This window comes from Callorhinus ursinus, unplaced genomic scaffold (assembly GCF_003265705.2).
Source record: "Callorhinus ursinus isolate GAN/ISIS: 27379988/994484 unplaced genomic scaffold, GSC_fseal_2.0 scaffold10, whole genome shotgun sequence".
NCBI classification, from domain to species: domain Eukaryota; kingdom Metazoa; phylum Chordata; class Mammalia; order Carnivora; family Otariidae; genus Callorhinus; species Callorhinus ursinus.
The window spans coordinates 77,067,197-77,090,945 of NW_027397072.1; the positions used below are offsets into that span (position 1 = coordinate 77,067,197).

Genomic DNA, 23,749 nt, shown 5'->3' on the forward strand with positions numbered 1-23,749 from the left:
TCTTACATATTCAGGATACAAGTCCTTTTATCAGATATATGACTTGGAAATATTTTCTCCCAGTATATGATTGGTCTTTCAATTTTCTTGAGTGTCTTTCAAAGAACAGAAGTTTTACATTTCACTGGAGTCCACTTCATCAAACTGTTCTTTTATAGATTGTGCTTTTGTTGTTGTAGCTAAGAAATCTTGGCCTACCTAACCCAAAGGGGTGACTGAGTTTTAAAACAGGCCTAACATGTAGAATCTGGGGACTGCTCTATGGAACCTTCAGATGTGGAATACAAGGGTGACCTGAATATACCACAGTGCCTTGCCACATGCCACCTTCAGTCCTGTACCATATCCCTCAGGCCTCAGGCAGAAACCTTCTCGCAAGGGAAAGGGAAAGCCTCTCGCTTGACCAGCCTCTTCCCCAGGATGGGAGACATCCTTCCCAACCCAAGGAGGAGTCAACGCTGTGTTGGCCAGGTAGTGCTGTGTGGTGGCTGAGAATCCTCTCAATCCAGACCTCCTCACTTACTAGTTGTAAGACTTTAGGCACTTCTCTCACAGAGTCTCCTCCTCTGCAGAGTGGAGGTGATAAATAACCATGTGTAGGCTGTTGTAAAGAGTAAAGGAGTTAGAGCAGGGCAAATTCTCAAGCATTGGTGGCTAATACTGTCTGTACAGTACTATTGTTTGTTGATATTGCTCATCTTGGCCAGAGGCCCTAACTAATCCTTACTCTACTCTTGTCTTTTCAGACAGATATTGGGTTTATCTACCATTCTCCAGGTAGGTATCAGTTGTTGCAAATGAGTGTGCTTTCTGAGAAAAAGCAGGCCAGTTGTCCACATATTTCAAAATCCCTGTATGTTCAGCACACGAGGGGAGACTATTAGAGAGTATGAATTATTTTCTGTATTTGGTAATATTTATAATGATAACATCTTTCTCTTCAAAACTCAAGGCATCCCTTTGGGTCAAATGCTAAACTTTTATTGCAGCCTTGGTTTGAATTTCTATTTTTTGAGGCCAGTATTCAGAAACTAGCATTTGAGTAGAGCTTTCCACTATAAGCATAACATACGATCTGGCCATAACATACATAACAGGTTAAGGTTGGAGCTTAGGGTTGGGTAAAATGCTTGCCTCTCTCAGACCAGGAGAGTAACAACAACTGTGAGTTCCCAGGATGGGGAAGAGGGTTCTTTCTTTCCTAAAGGCAATGGCTGACAGCCTGCGGAGTGTATTAGCTTTGCTTACTGGTAGGAGTGACTCCCATTTTCCTCTGCTACTGTAGGGGAACCAGAATATATGAGACCCATTTCTTTTTTTTTTTTTAAGATTTATTTATTTATTTATTTATTTGAGAGAGAGAGAGAGAGCCCAAGAGGGGGCAGAGTTAGAGGGAGAAGCAGACTCCCTGCTGAGCAGGGAGTCCGATGCGGGACTCGATCCTGGGACTCCAGGATCATGACCTGAGCCGAAGGCAGTCGCTTACCCAACTGAGCCACCCAGGTGCCCTATGAAACCCATTTCCACACCCCTCTCCCACAGAAACTAAGACTGGTTTCAGGGAAGAAGGATGGAGACTAGAGGCCAGTCTCCCATGGGCCCTCTGCCCCTTCAGGTCACACACTCATGAGGAAATGGTTAGGCCTCTGCCAGCCGAATGAACCCAGCAGTGGTGTGAGAGGCTACCTGAAAGTCACCATCTGTGTCCTCGGTGTGGGAGACCAGGCTCTGGTGAGGTTGCCCCCGACACCCCAACAACATTTCTTACTGTGGCTGCTTTCGTAGGGTGCCCCTGGCCCTCAGAGTGGCCACTGATCTTCACATGCTTTTATTTGCCTGCTGTGTCACTTGAGGGTTGTCCTTCCCTCCCTGCTACCAAGTGGAAGGCCAAGAAGCCAAATCTGGTGGCCATGGCCATGACCATCCTATGACTCTACCCTGTCGGGTCTCTGGTCTCTGCAGGTAGATCAAAAGCTGCCCTATGGGGCTGATGACCCCACTACTCAGATCTTCAAGTCAACGGTGGTCCCGATCAACATGGCCTACTTACAGTTCTTCATCTACTGCGCAGAGGACCTTCATCTCAGTTAGAGTCAGGATGGGGGGGGGAGTGACCCTGAGGTTCCCTACACAGTGGCACCCTGGATTCTCATGGGGCTTCCCTGTTCCATTTTGGTGCGAACCTAAGATTCAGGGTGTGCGGGGGAGAGGACGAGACTGAAACCCACCAAGATTTGTTTCATGAAGACCCCATAGATACTCTTTAAAATGGGTCACATGCCCCTGACCTGTCTTTGATGTCTGGATGCAGACTCCCGGTTCCCTATGCCAGCGCCCACCCCCGCTGCCATTATGGGCCATGACACATAGCGTGGAGATGGGGGAGGTCTGCCTGGGTGTGGGGGGGCACCACACCAGATGATGGCAGAGGGGTGTGACAGTCATTCTGTCATCTCACCTCTACATGTCCTCCCCTTAAAAAAAAATGCTGCTGTCTCAGAAATCTTGTAACTTCTTGTTCACAGAGAAACAGCACTTAGTGAGTCCTATGTTGGAGGTGGAGCTAATTGGGGAAAAGGTAAGTGTAGAAAGGGTCTGAGGGTTCGAGAAATTGTCACCTAGATAGTGTGTGGGGAAGGCTGGAGTTGGTGGGCAGGACCCCCGGATTCGGATGTCAGTTCCCCCATCAGTGGGCCATGGCCCCACTGGACCAGGAAGTCTGTGAAGGTGGAGGCTGTGGCCAGTCACCCTGTCTCCCAGAGCCATGCACAGAGCCCTGCTTGGAGAGCAGGTGCCCACTGAAAGCCTAATGTATACGAAGGGTACGAATGAGTGAATGAAACAACATGCCCGCAAACAAACAATGCTGAAACAATCACTTTCTTCGGGCCTGGGATTCTTCATCTAGAAATTGAAGGTTCTGGGCAAGAGAGTTGCTGACATTCCATGATCCTCCATGAATAGAGAGTAGCATTTTCCAAAGTGTGCTGATGGATGTTCTGTGCAAAAAAAAAGGATCCCATGTTCAAATTTGGGGAATGCTGGGCTAAAGTTAAGTAGGTTTGTCTCAGAACTCATAAACCATTGTTTCCACCATATTCTACCTATTAGAAGCATCATTAAATCCAACCCACACATAAAGGGAGGGAGATTAGTGTCTACCTTTCAAAGGAAGCTGTACCAAAGGATTTGTGGACATATTTTAAAACCACCACACTGAAGGTGGTTTGGGTGCTCCAGGTCTAGGTGAGATGCTCTTGGGTGGTAGGTGGCACACAATTTTCAAAAATTTTAATATCTCTGTGGTTTTCTAGTATGTATTAAAAAGTTTAACCAGTCCAACCAACCCTCGATTTCACTGACATGATTGCTTAGAATAGAGCCAGGTTTAAAAACGAAGTCAAGTGATGCTTTGGAAAGGGGTATGCCATTGTGTACTGCCATAGCCAACATGTTTTTTGCTCACTTTTCTGTTGGGATCATAGAGTTTATCTAACAAAATCTATGTGTATGCACTCATATACTAAAGTTAATAACCCTAGGACTATTTAAGAACAAAGTCAATTGAAAGATGATTTAAAAACAAATAGGGAATCTGGATCTGGGCAGATATACAAAGGACTGAAGTTGTAGCTGAAGAGAAGTTGTCAGTCTTTAGACCATTCCCATGGTCAGCCCTGTGCCAGAGACAGCGTCCATCTGTGGGCTGGGCTGGAAGGTGAGGTCAGTGGAGGGAGCAGGGGGCAGGCTGGCACCAACACTGCTCTGGAATGTTCCTAGCTCAAGACAAATGTGCTGACCCAGACCGAGAACCCAATATGGAACCAGATCCTGACCTTCCAGATTCAGGTATTGCTGTTCCATCCTTTTTTTTTTTTTTTTTTTTTTTTTTTGAGAGAGAGAGAGAGAGCAGGGAGAGGGGCAGAGAGAGGGAGAGAGAGAATCCCACACTGAGTGTGGAGCCCGGAGCCTGGAGCCTGATGCAGGGCTTGATCTCACGACCCTGAGATCATGACTTGAGCTGAATCAAGAGTCGGATGCTTAACCGACTGAGCCACCCAGGCGCCCCGCGCTGTTCCATCTTGACCACCCTCCTCCCCCTGGCCCACAAACGGAAGGCAAGTTTGAGTGTCTAGGGGTGTGGATGGAAGGTAGGGGCCAAGAAGCATTGGGTGGGGACAGTGGGGGGCAGCGGGGAGTGGGGGTGAGATCTGCCTGATAGGGAACATGAGGAAGCCCAGGACAGATTTCAGAAAACTTACTTTATTTGTCCAGTATTAAAAAATGAGCGGGCCATACAACTGAACTTTCCCCAAAACTTAAACATGTCCTTTCACCTACATTACAAAACAAAACCAAAAAATCATTTAAATCTAAATTGTATTACGCATTTTCTTATCTTCTAGGCGAAGTGCCCTGAAGATAATTATAGCTCTTTGTTAATGGCCTAGAGGTATTGTGGGAACATAGTATATGGGCTACATGGAGTATGGGCTATTTGTTCCTACACTAAACGGCTCCAAGATGCTCTTCTTTGTGGGATTCTGTAGTCTGGTTTTTAGAGCTTTTTAGTCCTTCTCCGTCACCTATCATGAGTGTGGATGCCAGTCCTCTTAAAGCCCTGAGAGAGCCTTGATTGCCTTTTGACTCCATGCCAGGCTTCTGAGAACTGTGTGTAGAAAAAGAGTAGGAAATTCTGAGAGATAGCTTGAGCACTGTCATTAAGTATGAGTGTGTAGAACTTTGTGTGGCTTCTATTTGGCTACCCAGAGGGTGTTTCGCTTTCCTTATACCTTAAATTTGTGTGACGTAAAATCAGCTCGTGAACTCCCCTCTACTCTCCTGGGAGCCTCTTCCTTGCTAGAAGCTTCCCTAGTCTGCCTCCTGGTGAGGCATCATCTTTAACCCATTCTTCATAATCCCTACCTTCCTGAGTAATTTTATAGACTCTTAAAGTATGAAGAGATTTTATTTTTTTAAAAGATTTTATTTATGTATTTGACAGAGAGAGAGTGAGAGCACAACCCAGGAAACAGAGGGAGAGGGAGAAGCAGGCTTCCCGCTGAGCAGGAAGCCCGATGCGGGGCTCGATCCCAGGACCCTGGGATTATGACCCGAGCCAAAGGCAGACACTCAACCGACTGAGCCACCCAGGTGCCCTAGGAAGAGATTTTTAAAGGGAGCCTAGTTTATCCTCCATCTTTGATCCCTCCCACCTGTCTCTGGCTGTGATGAGGCTCATGGCCAGGATCCTCAGATGCTCTGTGGATGCTCAGAGCCTCGAAAGTCCTCCCTCATGTTCAGCTGCCTTTAGGCTCAGAAACCAGTGGCACAGGCTGGGCCCTACTTCATCCCTGAAAGAGGCCTTCCAACATTTAAAGATGTCCAAACACCCCTTGGGCCCTCACCCATTTCCCACATAACACAGTCTCCTGGGCTGGAGCCATTTGGATGCAAGCCTGATAGTCACTAGCCCTGTGGAAATGCAGCAGGCAGATGTGACCCTCACTCTGAATGGTAGGGTGACTACAGAGGCAGTAGCATCTGAGGCCAGCCAGTCAGGGCCCCCACAAGGCAGGCTGCAGGGGAAGCTCTGCTGAAAATGGGTGTATGCCAGCTTACAATCCAAGGGCTCCAGGACAGGAGGGCAGTCAAGACAAGGAACTGGGAAAGGGGAAGAGAATTCTCAACAAGGTGGATGAAAAGATGGTTCAGCCATGAATGTGAATGTGGAGGATTTGTAATATTGGAAGACCTGGATGCCTTCCAGTGCCCGTCTCCCCACTTCTAGGGGGTCTTTCCTCCTTTCTTCTTAACCACTTGCTTAACTGGAAAGCCCTTTCCCTACTCTGCCCTGGCCCCCAGCTCCTTGGCAAGGGGAGAATGGGCGAGTAGAATGGAGAATGGGAGGGACTCTCAGCCATGCCTCAGGAAGTGCTGTGAGAGAAGGGGCCCCAACTGGGAGGATTTGCGTCCCACTCAGGCCTCAACCCCAGCAGCTCTGTTTTACACACAGATTGGTTTTTGTTTTCATAATTGAGGGGACCCTGTGGCAGAGTGGAGATAAGAACCAGAAGCTTGGGTTCCAGTCGTGACTGCACCCCTGACTGTGGGACCCTGAACAAGTCCCTTTACCTCTCTGGGCTTCATTCCCCATCTGTAAATAGGGACAATCACACCCCTCCCTGGGTTGTGGCAGAGTCATTAGGAACTCTAAAGAGAGCTTTTAAAGAGAACTTGAGGAACTCAGTTTCTCGGTGCCTCGGTTTTCCTGTCTAGAAATGGGAATAACAGCACCCGGCTTATGGGGTTGTTGGGAGGAGTCACTCAGGTGATCCATGTAGATCATTCAGCACAGCCAGGGGACAATGGAAAGCCTTCCCACAACAGCAGCTACTATTATTTACTCTGGAGGGGATAGATGTCCTACTGTTAAAAGTTAACTTCTGGGATGCCTGGATGGCTCAGGCGGTTAGGTGTCTGCCTTTGGCTAGGGTCATGATCCTGGGGTCCTGGGATCGAGTTCCGCGTCTGGTTCCTCCTTGCCCAGTGGGAGACCTGCTTCTCCCTCTGCCTGCCGCTCCCTCTGCTTGTGCTCTGTCTCTGACAAATAAATAAATAAATCTAAAAATAAATAAAATTAAAATAAAAGTTAACCACTAACCATGAAGAAGACATTTTAAGCCACAACCTCTGTGTGAGACGGTTGGTGACAGTGAAGGGTTGTGTGAGGACTGCAATCATTGAGCCCATGGTCAGGGTGGACTCAGGTCTCAGTCCTGAAGCTCATGCAATTAGGGGGCCATTTTAAGAATAAGAATACAAAGCAACCAGGGGACACAGTCGTAGGCCTCTCCCAGGGCTTTGCAAGGGACCCATGCAAGTGGGGAGGCCCACAGCCACAGGTCTATATGCTCCCATGGTAAATCCATCTTGGCTGTGGTGGCCGTGGCTTACTGGTGACTGAGCCAGGCCTTGGACCCAGACCCAGCTGCACTCAGTCTCTGTGAGGACCAGACCTTCCGGGCATGCACCCACCGTGGCTCTCGCTTTCCCCTTGCAGCTGCCCTGCCTCTCCAGCTACATCAAGTTCAGAGTCTTGGACTGGTGAGCCAGGGGTGGAGGCTGAAAAAGAAGCCGGGGAGGAGATAATCAGAGCTGGGCCAGCAGCTCAGCCTGCAGAATGTGTTTCTTTCCAGCCCCAAGAACAGTTGCCGGGATGAGATTGGGACCGTCAGCCTGTTCCTCAACCAGATCTCATCCACCGGTGCAGAAATAGAAGGCAAGCCATCCCCCCTGGCCCCTGCCTTCTGCTCCTCTACCACCCGGCCCTGCCCCCCTCACCCTCTTTTCTTGCAGGAACGTACTCTGGCTTCCTACCCTGTTTTGGCCCCAGCTTCCTGACTCTTCGTGGGGGTAAAAAGGCCCCTTTCAGGATCCAAGAAGAAGGCACTGTAAGCTTCTCATGACAGCTCTAGGGAACAGTGGAGGTAATACCAACCGTGTGAAAGGCCCTGGGGCCTGGGAAGTGCCGGGGGAGGGCCCGACCCTGGTTTCTGTCCACCACGCTAGTACAGGACAAGTAACCAGTGTGTAAACGGCTATGTGTATATGGGACGTGTGTTGTGGCATGAGAAAGAAACGGAGAGCTCTGGGCGTTCACTGAGGAAGGAGCACTGAGATGAAACGCCGGGTAAGATTTTCAGCAGGTGGAAAGGACATGGAGACAAAAAACAGCATAGGTTAATGTAGAAAGCACTGGGCTGTTAAAGACTGATTGATGAAGGCCTGGAAGCCAACTCCAATTGGCTTAAAAGATGGGAACTGGGCTGGGAAGAACTCTGAGTGAGGACTGAGTTGCAGGCACCGGGACCTCCATGCCATCAAGAGGCTCTCTCATTTACTCCATCTCTCAGCTCTGCTGCTCTTCAGCCTGGTCTGCTTTCTTTCCTACGGCAGTCAGGCCTCCCTGCGAACAAGTGGCCATCGGAGCCTCTAATAGGGAAGGCCAGAGGAGCATTCTAATTGGCTGCCTTATGTCATGTGTACTTCCGTTGGGCCAATCACTGTTGCCAAGGAGGCGGGGCATGCCCTGATTGGCCAGACTGGGAGCGCAAACACAGTAGTTATCAGAGCCCGCTCTACGAGCGGGAAGCGTTTGCGGGGAACAGGTACTTGGGGTTGACTAGTGAGTGGAATGCATGAAGAGGAGGAATGGGCCTCGGGGTATGGAAGAGGGGTCAGGGCCCAGAGGTTTCTGGGCACAGCCATGTCTTGGGTGTCTGTAATTCCGCCCCGGGATGGTGGTCAGCCCGAGGCAGGAAGTCACTAGACAACTCGGTCTTTGCTGCAGAGGTGTCAAGGGAGATTTATCTGCTTTTTTCCTCTCATTCCTTTTCTCGCCATTTTCCTTCCTGTTACCCTAGAATATTCCTGACCCTCTTAAGGATGGTTTAACTTATCGAGGCCGAGTCTTCCTGGAGTTACTCACCCACGTCTCCTCCCATCAAGACTTTAAGAGGAAGGATCTCTCCTCTGAAGTGACCAGTATAGAGGTAACTACAGGAAACAGGTAACCCAGGAAGAAAGAGCCCCTCTGCCCACCCGGCCGCAAGCTGAATGAGCTCCTGGGTGCCTGAGGATGTTTGGTCAATCTGCCTGAGTCTTTACTAAGCCCGTGTGAGGGCTTCATGCTGTGCCAAATCCCGGGTGGTCAGGGACCCAGTAAATACAAGATAAAGCTTCTGTTTAAGAAATGTGCAATCTAGTTAAGGAGAAATGATCTTTTTTTTTTTTAAGATTTTTTATTTTTTTATTTGAGAGAGAGAGAATGAGAGATAGAGAGCACGAGAGGGAAGAGGGTTGAGGGAGAAGCAGACTCCCTGCTGAGCAGGGAGCCCGATGTGGGACTCGATCCCGGGACTCCAGGATCATGACCTGAGCCGAAGGCAGTCGCTTAACCAACTGAGCCACCCAGGCGCCCAAGAAATGATCTTCTAAGGAGTTTATATTTCTTCCTATAGTCAGGGGAACACCACTGCTGCAGGAAGGGGCAGGGGGAACAGTGTTAAGAACAGCCATCCACTTATTTTTAAAAATGGGAATACAGCCATGGGAAGGAGAACCAGAGAGGAGGGAGCAGGTTCCCGAGAGAGACCCTTTGGAAACAGACTGATCAGAACCAAAGACCAAAAAGACATAAGAAGTGAGGCTAACTCCCCTAAGCTGATTCCCCTTTTCTGCCTCAGGTGGCAAGGTGGTCAGGGTGGCATCCATGCTCCCTGAAGGAGGAGCAGGTCTGGGGGAGGGAGACAACGAATCCCACCTTTGACATATGCTGGTGAGACGTCCGTGAAAATCAGTCCTCAAGGCTGTAGACAGATGGTGTGTCATCAGCACACCAGGATCTGAACATAGGGTTGTGAAGGAAATGCCTGGGAGGAGTAGGTGGGTAAAAGGATGCCACGGCCTAAGGCAGGTGGAGGAGGAGGAGGGGCTTGCAGAAGAGACTGGGGAAGAGTCTGCAAAGAGAACCACGGAGGCAGCCCCGCAAGGGGAGAGTTGCCAGGCAGCACAGGTGCAAGGGAGAAGTTGCAGACTGTGCACAGAGGCAAGTGCACAGAAACTTGGCTGGAAAGTGGAAGGAGACAAGATCAGATGGGGGCTCAATAGAGGCTCAGAGGGGAGAAGGAGGGTTATTTTTTATGACAGGGCAGACCTGAGCTAGTGAACAGACTGGGAGAGCACAAGAGGAGGGCAGGGGTTGGCCACAGAAATGAGATCGGCTCACGTGGTAGATGGAGGACCTCCAGCAGATGGGAGGCATGGTGGGGGGAGGCGGCTGGAGAAGGGCCCAGAGCAGATGTGTGTGCGTGTGCCACCTTCACCACACCCCTGCCCACACCAGATCTCATCAGGGGAGGGCATTGAGGCAAAAAGGAGAGGGATAAGGTGGCCCAAGTCAGAGCCCAGCCTGACCCTCAGGGCCTTGGAGGGAGAAGCCTCCCTTTCAGGAAGGAAAGGAACCCCAGGTGGCTAGGAGGAGGGGACCAGGTGATAGAGGTCCTGGGAGGAATTACCCTTGAGCAGGAGTCAAGGCAGGACTTTGAGGGGGCACAGGTTCAAAGATGGTCCAGCTCACCCTGAAGAGAAGCAAAGATGGCTTTTGAAAGAAATAGGGCACCTCATCTTTGGCTTCCTGTCTGTCTCTAGAGCCTTGTTTATCCCTTGGCTTATGTACTGGGGATGTGGGGGGTTATTGTTTTAGAGGCACCATCACCGCCAGAAGTATGGGCTGTGTGTCATCTTCCTTTCCTGTACCATGATGCCCAGCTTTAAGGACCTGATCCAATTCGAGGTCAGCATTGGCCACTATGGAAACAAGATGGACCTGAATTACAAGCCTCTCGTCTCAACCACACAGTACAGCCCAGTGATATATGATGGTAATAGTCAGATACAACCCAAGAGTAGGGAGCATCCACTGCATGCCAGGCTCTGCGCTTGGCCCTTTTAAGGGTATTAGCTCATGGAAATTCATAGGCATTGTTAACCCACATGTCTCACATGAGGAAAATGAGCTTCAGGGAGGTGAAGTCACCTGCCAAACATTGCACAGTTAGTGGGTGGTGAGCCCACAACAAGAGTTGAAAGTAGGCGTTCACTCCAAGTTCTCCTCTATGCTACATTCCACACTACAACTTCCCCAGCCCCATCTTCTTCCCTACTACTCTGAACCATCCCTGATCCATCCATTCAGCCATCTGCTGGTACTCATGTGCCCACCTGCTCTCCATCCATTAATCTACCCATCCACCCTTTCATCCATTCAACTCCTACCCATCCACTGACCCAAACACTCAACCAACCTCCCATCCATCCATTCATCCATTCATCCAATATATACTTATTAAACACCTATACCAGGTTGTATAGAGTAGCAGTTCTCAAAGTGCAGTCCCTGGGCCGGGCATCACCATCACCTGGGAACCTTTCGAAATGCAGATTTGAGGGGCATCTGGGTGGCTCAGTTGGTTAAGCATCGGACTCTTTTTTTTTTTTTTTTTAAGATTTTATTTATTTGACAGAGAGACAGCGAGAGAGGGAACACAAGCAGGGGGAGTGGGAGAGGGAGAAGCAGGCCTCCCGCCGAGCAGGGAGCCTGATGCGGGGTTCGATCCCAGGACCCTGAGATCATGACCCGAGCCGAAGGCAATCGCCCAACCAACTGAGCCACCCAGGCACCCCAAGCATCGGACTCTTGATTTCGGCTCAGGTCATGGTCTCAGGGTCGTGAGATGGAGTCCAGCATCGGGCTCTGTGCTGAGCAGGGAGCCTGCTTAAGATTCTCTCTCTCCCTCTCCCTCTGCCCCTTCTCCCCACCCCTCCCCTGCTCATGTGTGCTCTCTCTCTTAAAAAAATGCAGATTCTTGGCCCCAGCTCAGTCCTTACAGAATCGGAAAACTTGGGGATGGTGGCCCGCAATCTGTGTTTTCACAAGGCCACCAGGAGATTTAGATGCATGCTAGAGTTTGAGAACCGCTGCTCTCAACTTCCTCTTCAACAGCTTCCTAATTTCATTGCCCCTTGAGAGCCTTTCCGTGCATCCCACTCCCCTGGATTTTTAAGAACAGCTCTTTATTGAAATAGAATTCACACACCATACAACTCATTCTTGTAAAGTATGTAATTCAGTAGTTTTTAGTGTATTCACAGAATTGGGCAACCATCACCACGGTCAATTCTAGAACATTTTTATCACTCCAAAAAGAAACCCTGTACCCACTTGCAATCACTCTCTATTTCTCCCCTGCATCCCCAGCCTCAGGCAACCATTAATCTACTTTCTGTCTCTATGGAGTTTCCTATTCTGGATATTTTATCATACACTTAGATTCACAATATGTGGTCCTTGGTGTCTGGCTTCTTTCACTTAGCCTAACGTTCTACTTGTTTTTAAATTATGAAATATACACAAAAAATATATTAAATGTATATATACAGTTTAAAGATGAATAAAATGAGTACCCCAGAACTCACCACCCAGCTTAAAAGATAGAAAATTGTCAGCATCTTAAAAGTTCCCTGTATGTTCTTCCCAGACCCATTTACTCAAGAAATAACCACAATCCTGACCCTCATGGTAATTACTCCCTTCCTTTACTTTTCAATTTTTACCATCAATGTATGCAACCCTAAACAGCATACTATATTTTGCATTTTATACAAATGGAACTTTTCAGTCTGTATTCATCTGTTTTCCATCTTTTCCTCAATATTAGTTTTTTTTTATGTTGGTATGTGTAGCTGAAGTTCATTTTCACTTCTGTATATATTCTACTGTATGATTACAGCACCAATTATGTGGTATATTGAGACACTTGGGACTTATCTTTTTTTCCTATTATAATAATTGTGTTATAAACATTCTTGTTCATGTCTCCTGGTCTCAAGTGCAAGACTTCTTCCAAATTATATACCCTGAAGTGAAAGAGGAATTCAAAGCAAAAGAAATTATACCAAATTACACTCTCATCAGCTCAATATGAGAATTTCTTTTTCTCTTCCTTCTCGCCAGTTCTTGATGTTGCCCAGCCTTTTAATTTTTGCCAATGGTGGATGTAAGATAGTATCTTATGAGATCTTGATATGTATTTTCATGATTACAAATGGAGGTTGGGCATCTTTTCGTATGTTTACAAACTTTTGTTTTTTCTCATCTGTAAAAAGCCTATCAGTATGGGGTGCCTGGGTGGCTCAGTTGGTAAAGCGACTGCCTTCAGCTCAGGTAATGATCCTGGAGTCCCAGGATCGAGTTCCAGGATGGAGTCCCGCATCGGGCTCCCTGCTCAGTGGGGAGTCTGCTTTTCCCTCTGACCCTCCCCCTTCTCATGTGCTCTCTCTCTCATTCTCTCTCTCTCAAATAAATAAATAAAATCTTAAAAAAAAAAAGCCTATCAATATATTTTATCCATCATTCTATTTGGCTGTCTTTTTTTTTTTTTTAAAGATTTATTTATTTATTTATTTATTTGACAGAGAGGGAACCCAAGCAGGGGGAGTGGGAGAGAGAGAAGCAGGCTTCCCACAGAGCAGGGAGCCCAGTGCGGGGCTCAATCCCAGGACCTGGGATCATGACCTAAGCAGAAGGCAGTCACTTAATGACTGAGCCACCCAGGTGCCCCTATTTGGCTGTCTTTTGCTTACTGGCTTGTATATTATTTTTCTGGGAATGATCTTTTGTTAGATGGGTGTATCGTAAATACCTTCCCTAAGTTTGGGGCTTTTCATCTTCAACTTAATGACAACTTTTTATTGTTTTTTTATTAAGGTCTTATTTGCAAACAATAAAATGCACATATTTTAAGTGTACAGTTTGATGAATTATGGCAAATACACCCATGTAACCATGATGGGAAGAAAGTTCCATCACCCCAGAAAGCTGCCATTTGCCCCCTTTCAGTCAGTCTCCCCAACCCCCAGGTCAGTCATTGTTGTGTTGTCTATCACTATAGATTTGTTTTGCTTTTCCTACAACTTCATGTAAATGAAATCAGACATATGATTCTTTCTTTTTCTACAGGTTGTTTGGCTCAGCAGAGTGTTTTAGGAATTCACCCATGTTGTTTCATGGATAAGTGTTTTGTTCCTCTTTATTTCTGATAGTACTTCATCATGTGGATATGACAGTTTATTTACCCATCCTTCTGTTCATGGACATTTAGACTGATTCAACTTTTGGAGTATTATGAATAAAGCTGCTGTGAACCTTCTTGTACAAGTCTCTCTATGGACATGTGCTTGCATTTCTCTTGAGTACATACCTCAGAGTGGAATTTAGGTTTTATTTATTTATTTTAAAGATTTTATTTGTTTATTTGACACAGAGAGTGAGAGTACAAGCAAGGGGAGCAGCAGGGAGAGGGAGAAACACATTCCCACTGAGCAGAGAGCCCGACTGGGGCTTGATCCCAGGACCCTGGGATCATGACCTGAGCTGAAGGCAGACGCTTAACCGATTGAGCCACCTAGGCGCCCTGAAATTTGGGTTTTAAAGGAAACAGCTAACAATCTTCCAAAGCATTTGTACCATTTTACACCCGCACAGCAGTGTTTGAGATTTGTACTTGCCCCACATCCTTGCCAACTTTGGTATTGTTGGTCTTTTTCATTTGAGTCATTCTAGTGGGTATGACATTGTCCGTAATTGTAATTTTAATTTCCATTTCTCTAATCAGTAGTGATCCTGAGCGTCTTTTCATGCTCATATATATTTCTATAGTGAAGGCACTGCTCAAGTTTTTTGCCAATCTTTCAATGAGTTGTTTATCTTTTTACGTAGCATTCCAGTTCTTCTACATTTTGGATACAATCCTTTGTCAAATCTGTTTTGCTAATATTTTCCACTCTGTGGCTTGACTTTTCAATTTCCAAACAGTGTCTTTTGAAGATCAAAAGTTTCTAATTTTGATGAAGGAAATAAATTCTAATTTTGAGAGGCACCTGGCTGGCTCAGTCACAAGAGCATGCAACTCTTGATCTTGGGGTTGTGAGTTTGAGTCCCATATTGGGTGTAGAGCTTACTTAAAAATTAATTCTAATTTTGATGAAATCAAATTTGTTGATTATCTTTTCTTTTATAGTAGTACATTATTTGGTCCAAGAAATATTGTCTACCCCAAGATCATAAAGATACTCTCCTGTGTTTCATTCTACAAGCTTTATAATTTTTTATTTATTTATTTATTTATTTATTTATTTATTTATTTATTTATTAAATTTTATTTATTTGACATAGAGAGAGACAGAGAGAGAGGGAACACAAGCTGGGGGAGTAGGAGAGGGAGAAGCAGGCTTTCTGCTGAGCAGGGAGCCCGATGGGGGGGCTCGATCCCAGGATGCTGGGATCATGGCCTGAGCTGAAGGCAGACGCTTAACCGTCTGAGCCACCCAGGCGCCCCACAAGCTTTATAATTTAAAAAAGTTTTTTAAAAGATTTTATTTATTTATTTGACACACACACAGAGAGAGACACAAGCAGGGGGAGCAGGAGAGGGAGAAGCAGGCTCCCTGCCGAGCAAGGAGCCCAGTGAGGAGCTCCGATCCCAGGACCCTTGGATCATGACCTGAGCTGAAGGCAGACACTTAACAACTGAGCCACCCAGGCACCCCTAAAATATTTTTAAAGTTTATTTATTTTTAAGTAATCTCCACACCCAACGTGGGGTTCAAACTCACGAGCCTAAGACCAAGAGTCTTATGCTCCTCTAAGCCAGCCAGGCGCCCCCAAACTTTATAATTTTAGCTTCTTTGTTTAGGTTTATGATCTAATCTGACTTGATTTTTATATATGGTATGAGGGAAGGGTCAGATTCTTTCTTCTATAAAGATAACTAATTCAGCACCATTTGCTGAAAAGATTTCATTCCCACTTAGAATTGCTTTGATACTTTTATTGAAAATTGATTAACCATATATTGTGGGTCTCTTTCTAGAATTTCTTTTTTTAAAAGATTTTATTTACTTATTTATTTAAGGGGGGGGAGGAGCAGAGGGAGAGGGACAGGCCGACTCTGTGCTGAGGACAGAGCCCAGGGTGGGGCTCGATCTCACCACCCTGAGCCGAAGTCCAGAGTGAGACGCTCAACCACCTGAGCCACCCAGGTGCCCCTAGAATCTCTATTCTGTTCCATTGATCTGTTTGTCTATCTTTAATGCCAATATCACACCATCTTGATTACTATAGCTCTAAAGCAAGTCTTGAAATCAGGTAGTGTAAGTCCTCCAATTTTGTTGTTCTTTAACAAAATAATACAATTTCTGGCTATTCTGGTTCCTTTCCATTTTCATGTGAATTTTAGCATCCACTCAATAGTTTCTACAAAAAGCCTGCTGGAATTTTCCTGTCTTCTTTTGTTCTAATCCAGTGTTTTTTTATTTGTTTCATTTTGTTTTTAGTATTGCAGTCTGCCTCCTCTATGGCTCTACGTCTGTGGATTAGTTGTAGTGGTTGCTCAAGGGATTGAAATATTGATCTTTAACCTGTCATAGTCTACCTTGAGTTAATATTATAATCACTTCACATATGATAATATATTACACATATTCACATATAATTGTTACATATAATATAAAGTGCAATTATAATAGTATAATTGGATTTTCACCTTTGTTATACATTCTAGAGTTGGTTTGCCAATATTTTGTTTAGGATTTTTGCATCTATATGAATAAGATAAATCTAATTTTCTTTCTTATAGTGTCCTCATTTGGTTTTAATATCAAAGTTATGCTAGCCTCATGAAATTGAGGACCATTTCCTCTTTTTACTTGCTGTGAGTATTTGGGTAAGACTGTAATCATCCGTTCCTTGAAAGTTTGATAGGGCTCACCTCTAAATGTAAGCCTGGTGGGTTTTTTAATGCAGTGATTTAAATATGGATTTATTTTAATTAGTCAACTTTTCTATTTATTTTTTTAAGTCAATTTTGGTAGGTTTAACTCATCTAGGAATTTATAAATTTCATTGAAGTTTTCACATTTTCAGCATAAAATTGTTCATAGTATCTTTAAAATTTTTTTATTGTGGCAAAATAGACATAACATAAAATATACCATTTTAGCCATTTTTAAATGTACAGTTCATGGAATTAAGTACATTCACCATGTTGTGTAACTATCACCTCTATTTCTAGAGTGATTTCATCATCCCAAACAGAAACTCTACCCATTAGGCAATAAATTCCCTTGTCCCCTGGAATCCTCTATTCTACTTTTTGTCTCTCTGAATTTGCCTGTACCTCATATATGTGGATTCATGTAATATGTGTCCTTTGTGTCTGGCTTATTTTACTTAGCATAATGTTTTCAAGGTTCATCCATCTGACAGCATGTGTCAGAACTACATTCCTTTTTATGGCTGAATGATATCCCATTGTATGTACGTATCATATTTTGTATATCCGTTCATCTGTTGATGGACACTTGGGTTGTTTCTACCTTTTGGCTATTGTGAATAATGCTGCTTATGACCATCAGTGTACACATACCTGTTTGAGTCCCTGTTTTTAATTATTTGTGGTATATGCCTAGGAGTGGAATCACTGCATCACATGTTATTCTTTTTAACTTTTTGAGGTACCATCAAACTATTTTCCACCATAGTTTCTTTTTTTTAAGATTTTATTTATTTTTAGGGACGCCTGGGTGGCTCAGTCGTTAGGCGGCTGCCTTCAGCTCAGGTCATGATTCCAGCGTCCTGGGATCGAGCCCCGCATCGGGCTCCCTGCTCCACAGGAAGCCTGCTTCTCCCTCTCTCACTCCCCCTGCTTGTGTTCCCTCTCTCGCTGTGTCTCTCTGTCAAATAAATAAATAAATAAAATCTTTAAAAAAAAAGATTTATTTTTATTTTAGAGAGACAGAGAGCATGAGGAGCAGGGGAAAAAGCAGAGGGAGAGGGAGAAGCAGACTCCCCGCAGAGCAGGGAGCCCCATGCAGGGCTCGATCTCAGAACCCTGGGATCATGACCTGAGCCGAAGGCAGACGCTTAATGACTGAGTCACCCAGGTGCCCCGTGCTGATCATTTTCTTGTTTGTACTCAGCATCTCCAGCAAGGAGAGACTGCATGCTCTGCTCTAGATCAAGCTTCATTCTTGCCCTTCCTTGCTCTATTCTATATCTCAGGGCCGAACACCTGCAAACTACATTTCCCAGCTTCCCATGCTAGCTGATTAAAGGGCAGATGTCATTCTGTTCTATCTCCCCAACTCTTTACTCGGTCTCTCTGCCTCTCCTTCTCCCTCCTTCCTGCCACCGATTCAGGAGGCATCTCTGGAAGTAGCTACATGCCTTCAGAGACCCCAGCTTTCACTGGCCACTCCTCCATGGTTCCAGCCTTGGCCAAGCAGCCCCCCTGCAGTGCGACTGCTGGTTGGGCGTCACCTTCTTGGTGGCTCCAGCATCCTGTGCAGCTACCTGGATGGCACAGCTCTGATGGTGCGCCTGTCTGTGGTCACACCACTGCCTGACTTTTGTTCCCCGGCCCCTAGAAACAGTAGTTTCTTCCTCCTGTTACTAATCTCTGAGGAAGCTCACTTCCCCACCCCACCTTTTTATTTTAGGTAGGCTCAGCATGGAACCCAGAACAGGGCTTGAACTCACGACCCTGAGATCAAGACCTGAGCTGAGGTCCAGTTGGACCTTAACTGACTGAGCCACCCAGGCGCCCCCTCACTTTCCCTTTTTTGATCTCTTGGCCCTTTCAACACATTTTCTCTATTAAATCCCCTCTATGTCAAATATCTACCATGGTCTTTTTCTTTTTCTGGCTGTACCCTGACTGATAATCCTCCATAAATGTTGTACCACTCAACACTCCACCAGCAACATCTGAGAGCCTCAAAATCTGGTATAAACTTCTGGATTTTTATCAGTCTGGTAAGTGAAAAATGGTATTTCAGTGTAGTTTTAATTTGTATTTCTCTCATTATAAATGAGGTTGGTATCTTTTCGTATGTTTAAAAGTCATTTGCATTTCCCTTTAATTGCCTGTTTATGTAATTTTCTCTTTTATTCTCTTGAGATACTAGTCATTTTCTTATTGATTTCTAGGACACTTCATATTTGAGGGAGATTAGGCCCTTATGATATGAGCTGTACGTATATTTCCCATGTTTGTCTCCTATCTTTGTCTATGATGTTTGGGTTTTTTTTTTCCCATGAAGACTTATTTTTCAATGTACTCAAACTACTTTTATGGCTTCTGGCTTTTTGAGTCATAATTAGAAAGGTCCTTTCCACTCCAAATATATGAAGGAATTCTCTCATGTTTCGCTCTAGAAGTTTGTGGCTTCTTAGAGTTTCATAACCAATACCTTCTCTCTTTCCGATATTTTTTTCTCTGTAAATCTCTTGATCTTTCTGTCCAGCTGCCCAAATATCCTTTATCTTGCAAGTCTACTGACTTCACCAGGATATGTTGAAGTGTTGATCCTTTGGGGTCAGTTGTCCCTGGCACGTGTTGTACTCTTTCATGGGTAGATTCGAATCTTCTCTTATTTTGTTAATAATTTATTTGGTGGTATAATTTTTTTCACAGTTTTTAAATTGGGTTGTCTGTCTTCTTATTATGGGGTGGTAAGAGTTCTTTATATATGCCGGATACAAGTGTTTTATCAGATACGTGATTTCCAAATAGTCTGTGGCTCATCTTTTCATTTTCTTAATGGTGTCTTTGAAGTGCGAACATTTTAAATTTAGATGAAATACAACTTTTTTTTCTTTTATGGTGTCATATCTAAGATCTCTTTGCCTAACCCAAGGTCATGAATATTTTTCTCCTATCTTCAAAAAGTTTTACAGTTTTAGTTCTTATATTTAGCTGTATGATCCATTTTGAATTAATTTGCATGTGACTAGTTCAATTTTTCAAGCACCATTTGTTTAAAAGACTATCTCTTTCCCATGTGGGTTTTCTTAAATTGCATTTTTAAATATTCTGTGCCACGGTATAGGTTTTCTACTTTAGGGGGCCCCATTTTTGGGCTTAACAATTTTCCTTGGTCTTCTTTATCCATCAGCTTTTCCCTGATCCTTTGTGACTCTCTATTTCCATTTTATTTTGGTCACTTCTCTTATTTCTGTCCTTATTTCTATGCCTCTCCCTGAGTTGTCTGCAGGGTCTAATCTCCCTTGGGCTTCTTTTTATGTTGTCTTCCTTTCTAGGGTGTTTTTGGTTTTGCTTCTACTTTTTTTCTGTGTTTTGCCAGCTCACATTTCCTCATCTGTACCCAGAGTTCGTTCTGGGAGAGTATTTTTGCTGGCCCTTTCCGCACTCTGCTCCCATCAAGCTGTGCTCCCAGCTGTCTGCCTTGCTCCAAGCTTCCCCGCAGGTGACCTCTGTTACACTTCACCCCTTCCTGCTTCAGCTCTGGACGGCAATCGTAGTTGCTTTTGGCAGTCCTTATGTGTATTTTGAGTCTACAGATTATATCTGTCTCCTTGTTTTGCTGAAAATGGAGTGTGCTATCCAAGAGTAAAGGAAGAAAATTGCCATCTTGTATCCGCACGTTCATATCTGAGAACCCCAGTCCTGGATCTCTGCTTATTTATCATTCTAATGACTCACTCAGTACCAGAGCCTGAAACTGGTGTCTTCCAACGATTCTAGAAAATCATAAGATATTTTCACTTCGTGGGGCGCCTGGGTGGCTCAGTCGGTGAAGCAACTGCCTTCAGCTCAGGTCATGATCCCAGGGTCCTGGGATCAAGTCCTGCATCGGGCTCTCCACTCAGAGGTGAGTCTGCTTCTCCCTCTCCCTCTGTGATCTCTCTCGCTTTCACTGTCAAATAAATAAATAAAATCTTTTAAAAAAAAGATATTTTCACTTCGACAATTATTTCTTCCCCTTGTCTCTTATATGGCTCCTCTTCAAACTCACTCTATCCTCTGTGGGACTCCTCATTCTGTTCTTCATATTTTTAAATCTCTCGTCCATATTTGTCATCTCTCTGAGCTGTGTTCTGCATAATTTCTTCTAGATCTTCTTGGAAGGGCCTTAGGTAACCACTCTGTTTGAAAATTTTTGGCAGCTCCTTATCCCTATTCCCTGCTTCATTCCTTTCCGTAGTATTCTCCACCATTTGACACACGGTATTTTAAGTATCTTGTCTCCACTATCTTTTTTCATTCTTAAGTAAACTTTTTTTTTTACGGTTTTATTTATTTGAGAGAGAGCGAGCGTGCACACACGCGCGTGCGCATGAGTGGGGGAGGGGCAGAGGGAGAAGGACAAGCAGATTTCCCGCTGAGTAGTAAGCCCATGCTTGGCTCGATCCCAGGACCCCGAGATCATGACCTGAGCTGAAGGCAGATGCTTAACTGACTGAGCCACCCAGGCGCCCCTGTACTTTTTTTTTTTTTTTTTAAGATTTTACTTATTTGCCAGAGAGAGAGAGCACAAGCTGAGGGAGTGGCAGGCAGAGGGAGAGGGAGAAGCAGACTCCCTGCTGAGCAGGGAGCCTGATGTGGGGCTTGATCCCAGGACCCTGGGATCATGACCTGAGCCGAAGGCAGACGCTTAATGACTGAGCCACCCAGGCGCCCCGTGTCTGGCTTCTTTTTGCCTACCATTTCGTGAAATGGAAACACAAACCTAAATGTTGTTGGGCATGGCTCTAGCTCATTCTCGTTGCTGTATAGTATTCCATTGGGCAAATATACCATAATTTATTTTTCCCTTCTATTGAGGGAGATTTTGGTGGTTTCCAGTTTTGGACTATTACAAATAGTGCTGCCATGAACATTTACTACATGTCTTTGGATAATGTCATGACACCTTTCGGTTGGGTGTGTACCTGGAAACAGAGCTGCGGGGCTAGAGAGTGTTTGTCTTGGTTCTGAGCTGCTCGTTTTCTTGGAACTGAAGGAAACCTTTGGGACTTTAGACTGAAGTTAAAGAAATGCTTCAGAGAGAATTTCTTTGCTTCCTCCAGTTACCTGGGGCACTGCCAACCAAAGACCATTTTAAATTTTCCCCAGACTACACAGGTGATATGAATGCAGAATACAACCTGCATGAGGCCCCATTTGCAGTTATAAATGTTTAGGAGAATTTCCTGCTCTCTCTACCCAGAGCCATGCCAGAGATGGGCTGGTTTCTTCACTGTTGTCTTCTGTGTGGTGGATTATTTCTCATCGATTGAAGGTTTAGGTTTTGGCGTGCCAGCTTCGAATGGCAGATTCATTTGCTAGGGCTGCCCTAACAAAGCACCACAAACTGGGTGGCTTAGAACAACAGAGACTTATTCTCTCACAGCTCTGGAGGCTACAAGTCCAAAGTCAAGATGTTGGCTGGGTTGGTTCCTTCTTTTTTATTTTATTATTTTTAAAATATTTTAAAGATTTTATCTTTTTATTAACATATAATGTATTATTTGTTTCAAGGGTACAGGTCTGTGATTCACCAGTCTTACACAATTCACAGCGCTCACCAAAGTACCTACCCTCCCCAGTGTCCATCACCCAGCCACCCCATCCCTCCCACCCCCCTCCACTCCAGCAACCCTCAGTTTGTTTCCTGAGATTAAGAGTCTCTTATGGTTTGTCTCCGTCTCCGGTTTCGTTTTGTTTCATTTTTCCCTCCTTTCCCCTATGATCCTCTGTCTTGTTTCTCAAATTCCTCATATCAGTGAGATCATATGATCCTTGTCTTTCTCTGATTGACTTATTTCGCTTAGCATAATACCCTCTAGTTCCATCCACGTCGTGGCAAATGGCAAGATTTCATTTTTCTGATGGCTGTATAATATTCCATTGTGTATGTACACCACATCTTCTTTATCCATTCATCTGTTGGTGGGCATCTAAGCTCTTTTCATAGTTTGGCTATTGTGGACATTGCTGCTATAAACACTGGGGTGCATGTCCCCCTTTGGATCACTGCATTTGTATCTTTGGGGTAAATACCCATTAGTGCAATTGCTGGGTTGTAGGGTAGCTCTATTTTCAACTTTTTGAGGAACCTCCATACTGTTTTCCAGAGTGGCTGCACCAGCCTGCATTCCCACCAATAGCGTAGGAGGGTTCCCCTTTCTCCGCATCCCCGCCAACATCTGTCATTTCCTGACTTGTTAATTTTAGCCATTCTGACTGGTGTGAGGTGTTATCTCATTGAGGTTTTGATTTGTATTTCCCTGATGCCGAGCGATGTTGAGCACTTTTTCATGTGTCTGTTGGCCATTTAGATGTCTTCTTTGCAGAAATGTCTGTTCATGTCTCCTGCCCATTTCTTGATTGGATTATTTGTTCTTTGGGTGTTGAGTTTGATAAGTTCTTTATAGACTTTGGATTAAAGATTTTATTCTTAAGCAACCTCTACCCCCAACATGGGGCTCCAACTTACAACCCTGAGATCAAGAGTTGCACGCTCTACCGACTGAGCCAGCCAGGCGCCCCAGGGTTGGTTCCTTCTGATAGGTCTGAGCCTCTTCTCCCAGCTTCTGCTGATTGCCTACAATCTCTGGTGCTCCTTTGCATGTAGACACAGCACTCCACCTCTGCCTCTGTCTTCACGTGGTATGCTGCCTCTGTCCCTGTGTCTTCACATGGCTGTCCTCTCTCTGTATCCCTCTCCTCGTCTTATAGGAACACCTGTATTGTGTTAAGGCTCTAACCTACTCCAGTATGACCTCATCTTGACTAATGACGGTTGTAATGACCCTATTGCCAAATAAGGTCACATTCTGGGGTAGTGGGGTTAGGACTTCAACATAGCTTTATAGGGGGCACAGTTCAACCCATAATACACAGGGTCTCCTGTGAGACTGCTCACCGTGGGCAGTGCTAGGCTTTCTCCACTGAGCCCCCTGCCCTGGCCCTTGCCAAAGAGAAGCACAAGTTCTCCAGGATTTGCCAGAAACTTAGCAGGCAAAAGTCAGCTTTGCTTTCGCTTGCCTCGCAGACTTTCTGCTTTTACTTTATTTTGGCTTCTGTGGATTTCTTTCCTTATATCAAGTCAGCACTACAACTCAGAAAAATTTAAAAATGAACTTACATTTCATCTAGCTTCCCCCCTCATTTCAATAAGGAGCATGGCCTGGGAACTTAGTTTGCCAAGCCAATCACCGGTTTGTATCCCTCCTTGCTCTCCTGACGCTGCGCGTCTGTCCTGGCAGGCCCTTCATGTTAAATGTCTGCCCACCCCAACCAAACCCTGGGTCTCCCCCTAAGCCTGGAGCCCACTCTTCCTC

General features: G+C 45.2%; 1 protein-coding gene across 1 annotated transcript in view; it reads left to right on the forward strand.

Moving 5' to 3' along the window:
- FER1L5 (fer-1 like family member 5) overlaps nt 1-23,749 on the forward strand; it is a 55,116-nt gene that overhangs the window by 12,332 nt on the left and 19,035 nt on the right. Inside the window, exons 10-19 of the mRNA XM_025868939.2 lie at nt 747-777; nt 1,616-1,731; nt 1,963-2,086; nt 2,526-2,578; nt 3,781-3,849; nt 7,064-7,107; nt 7,200-7,282; nt 7,360-7,454; nt 8,427-8,555; nt 10,268-10,445. Coding sequence (XP_025724724.1) covers nt 747-777; nt 1,616-1,731; nt 1,963-2,086; nt 2,526-2,578; nt 3,781-3,849; nt 7,064-7,107; nt 7,200-7,282; nt 7,360-7,454; nt 8,427-8,555; nt 10,268-10,445 — 922 coding nt within the window. The remainder of the gene's footprint in view (nt 1-746; nt 778-1,615; nt 1,732-1,962; nt 2,087-2,525; nt 2,579-3,780; nt 3,850-7,063; nt 7,108-7,199; nt 7,283-7,359; nt 7,455-8,426; nt 8,556-10,267; nt 10,446-23,749) is intronic.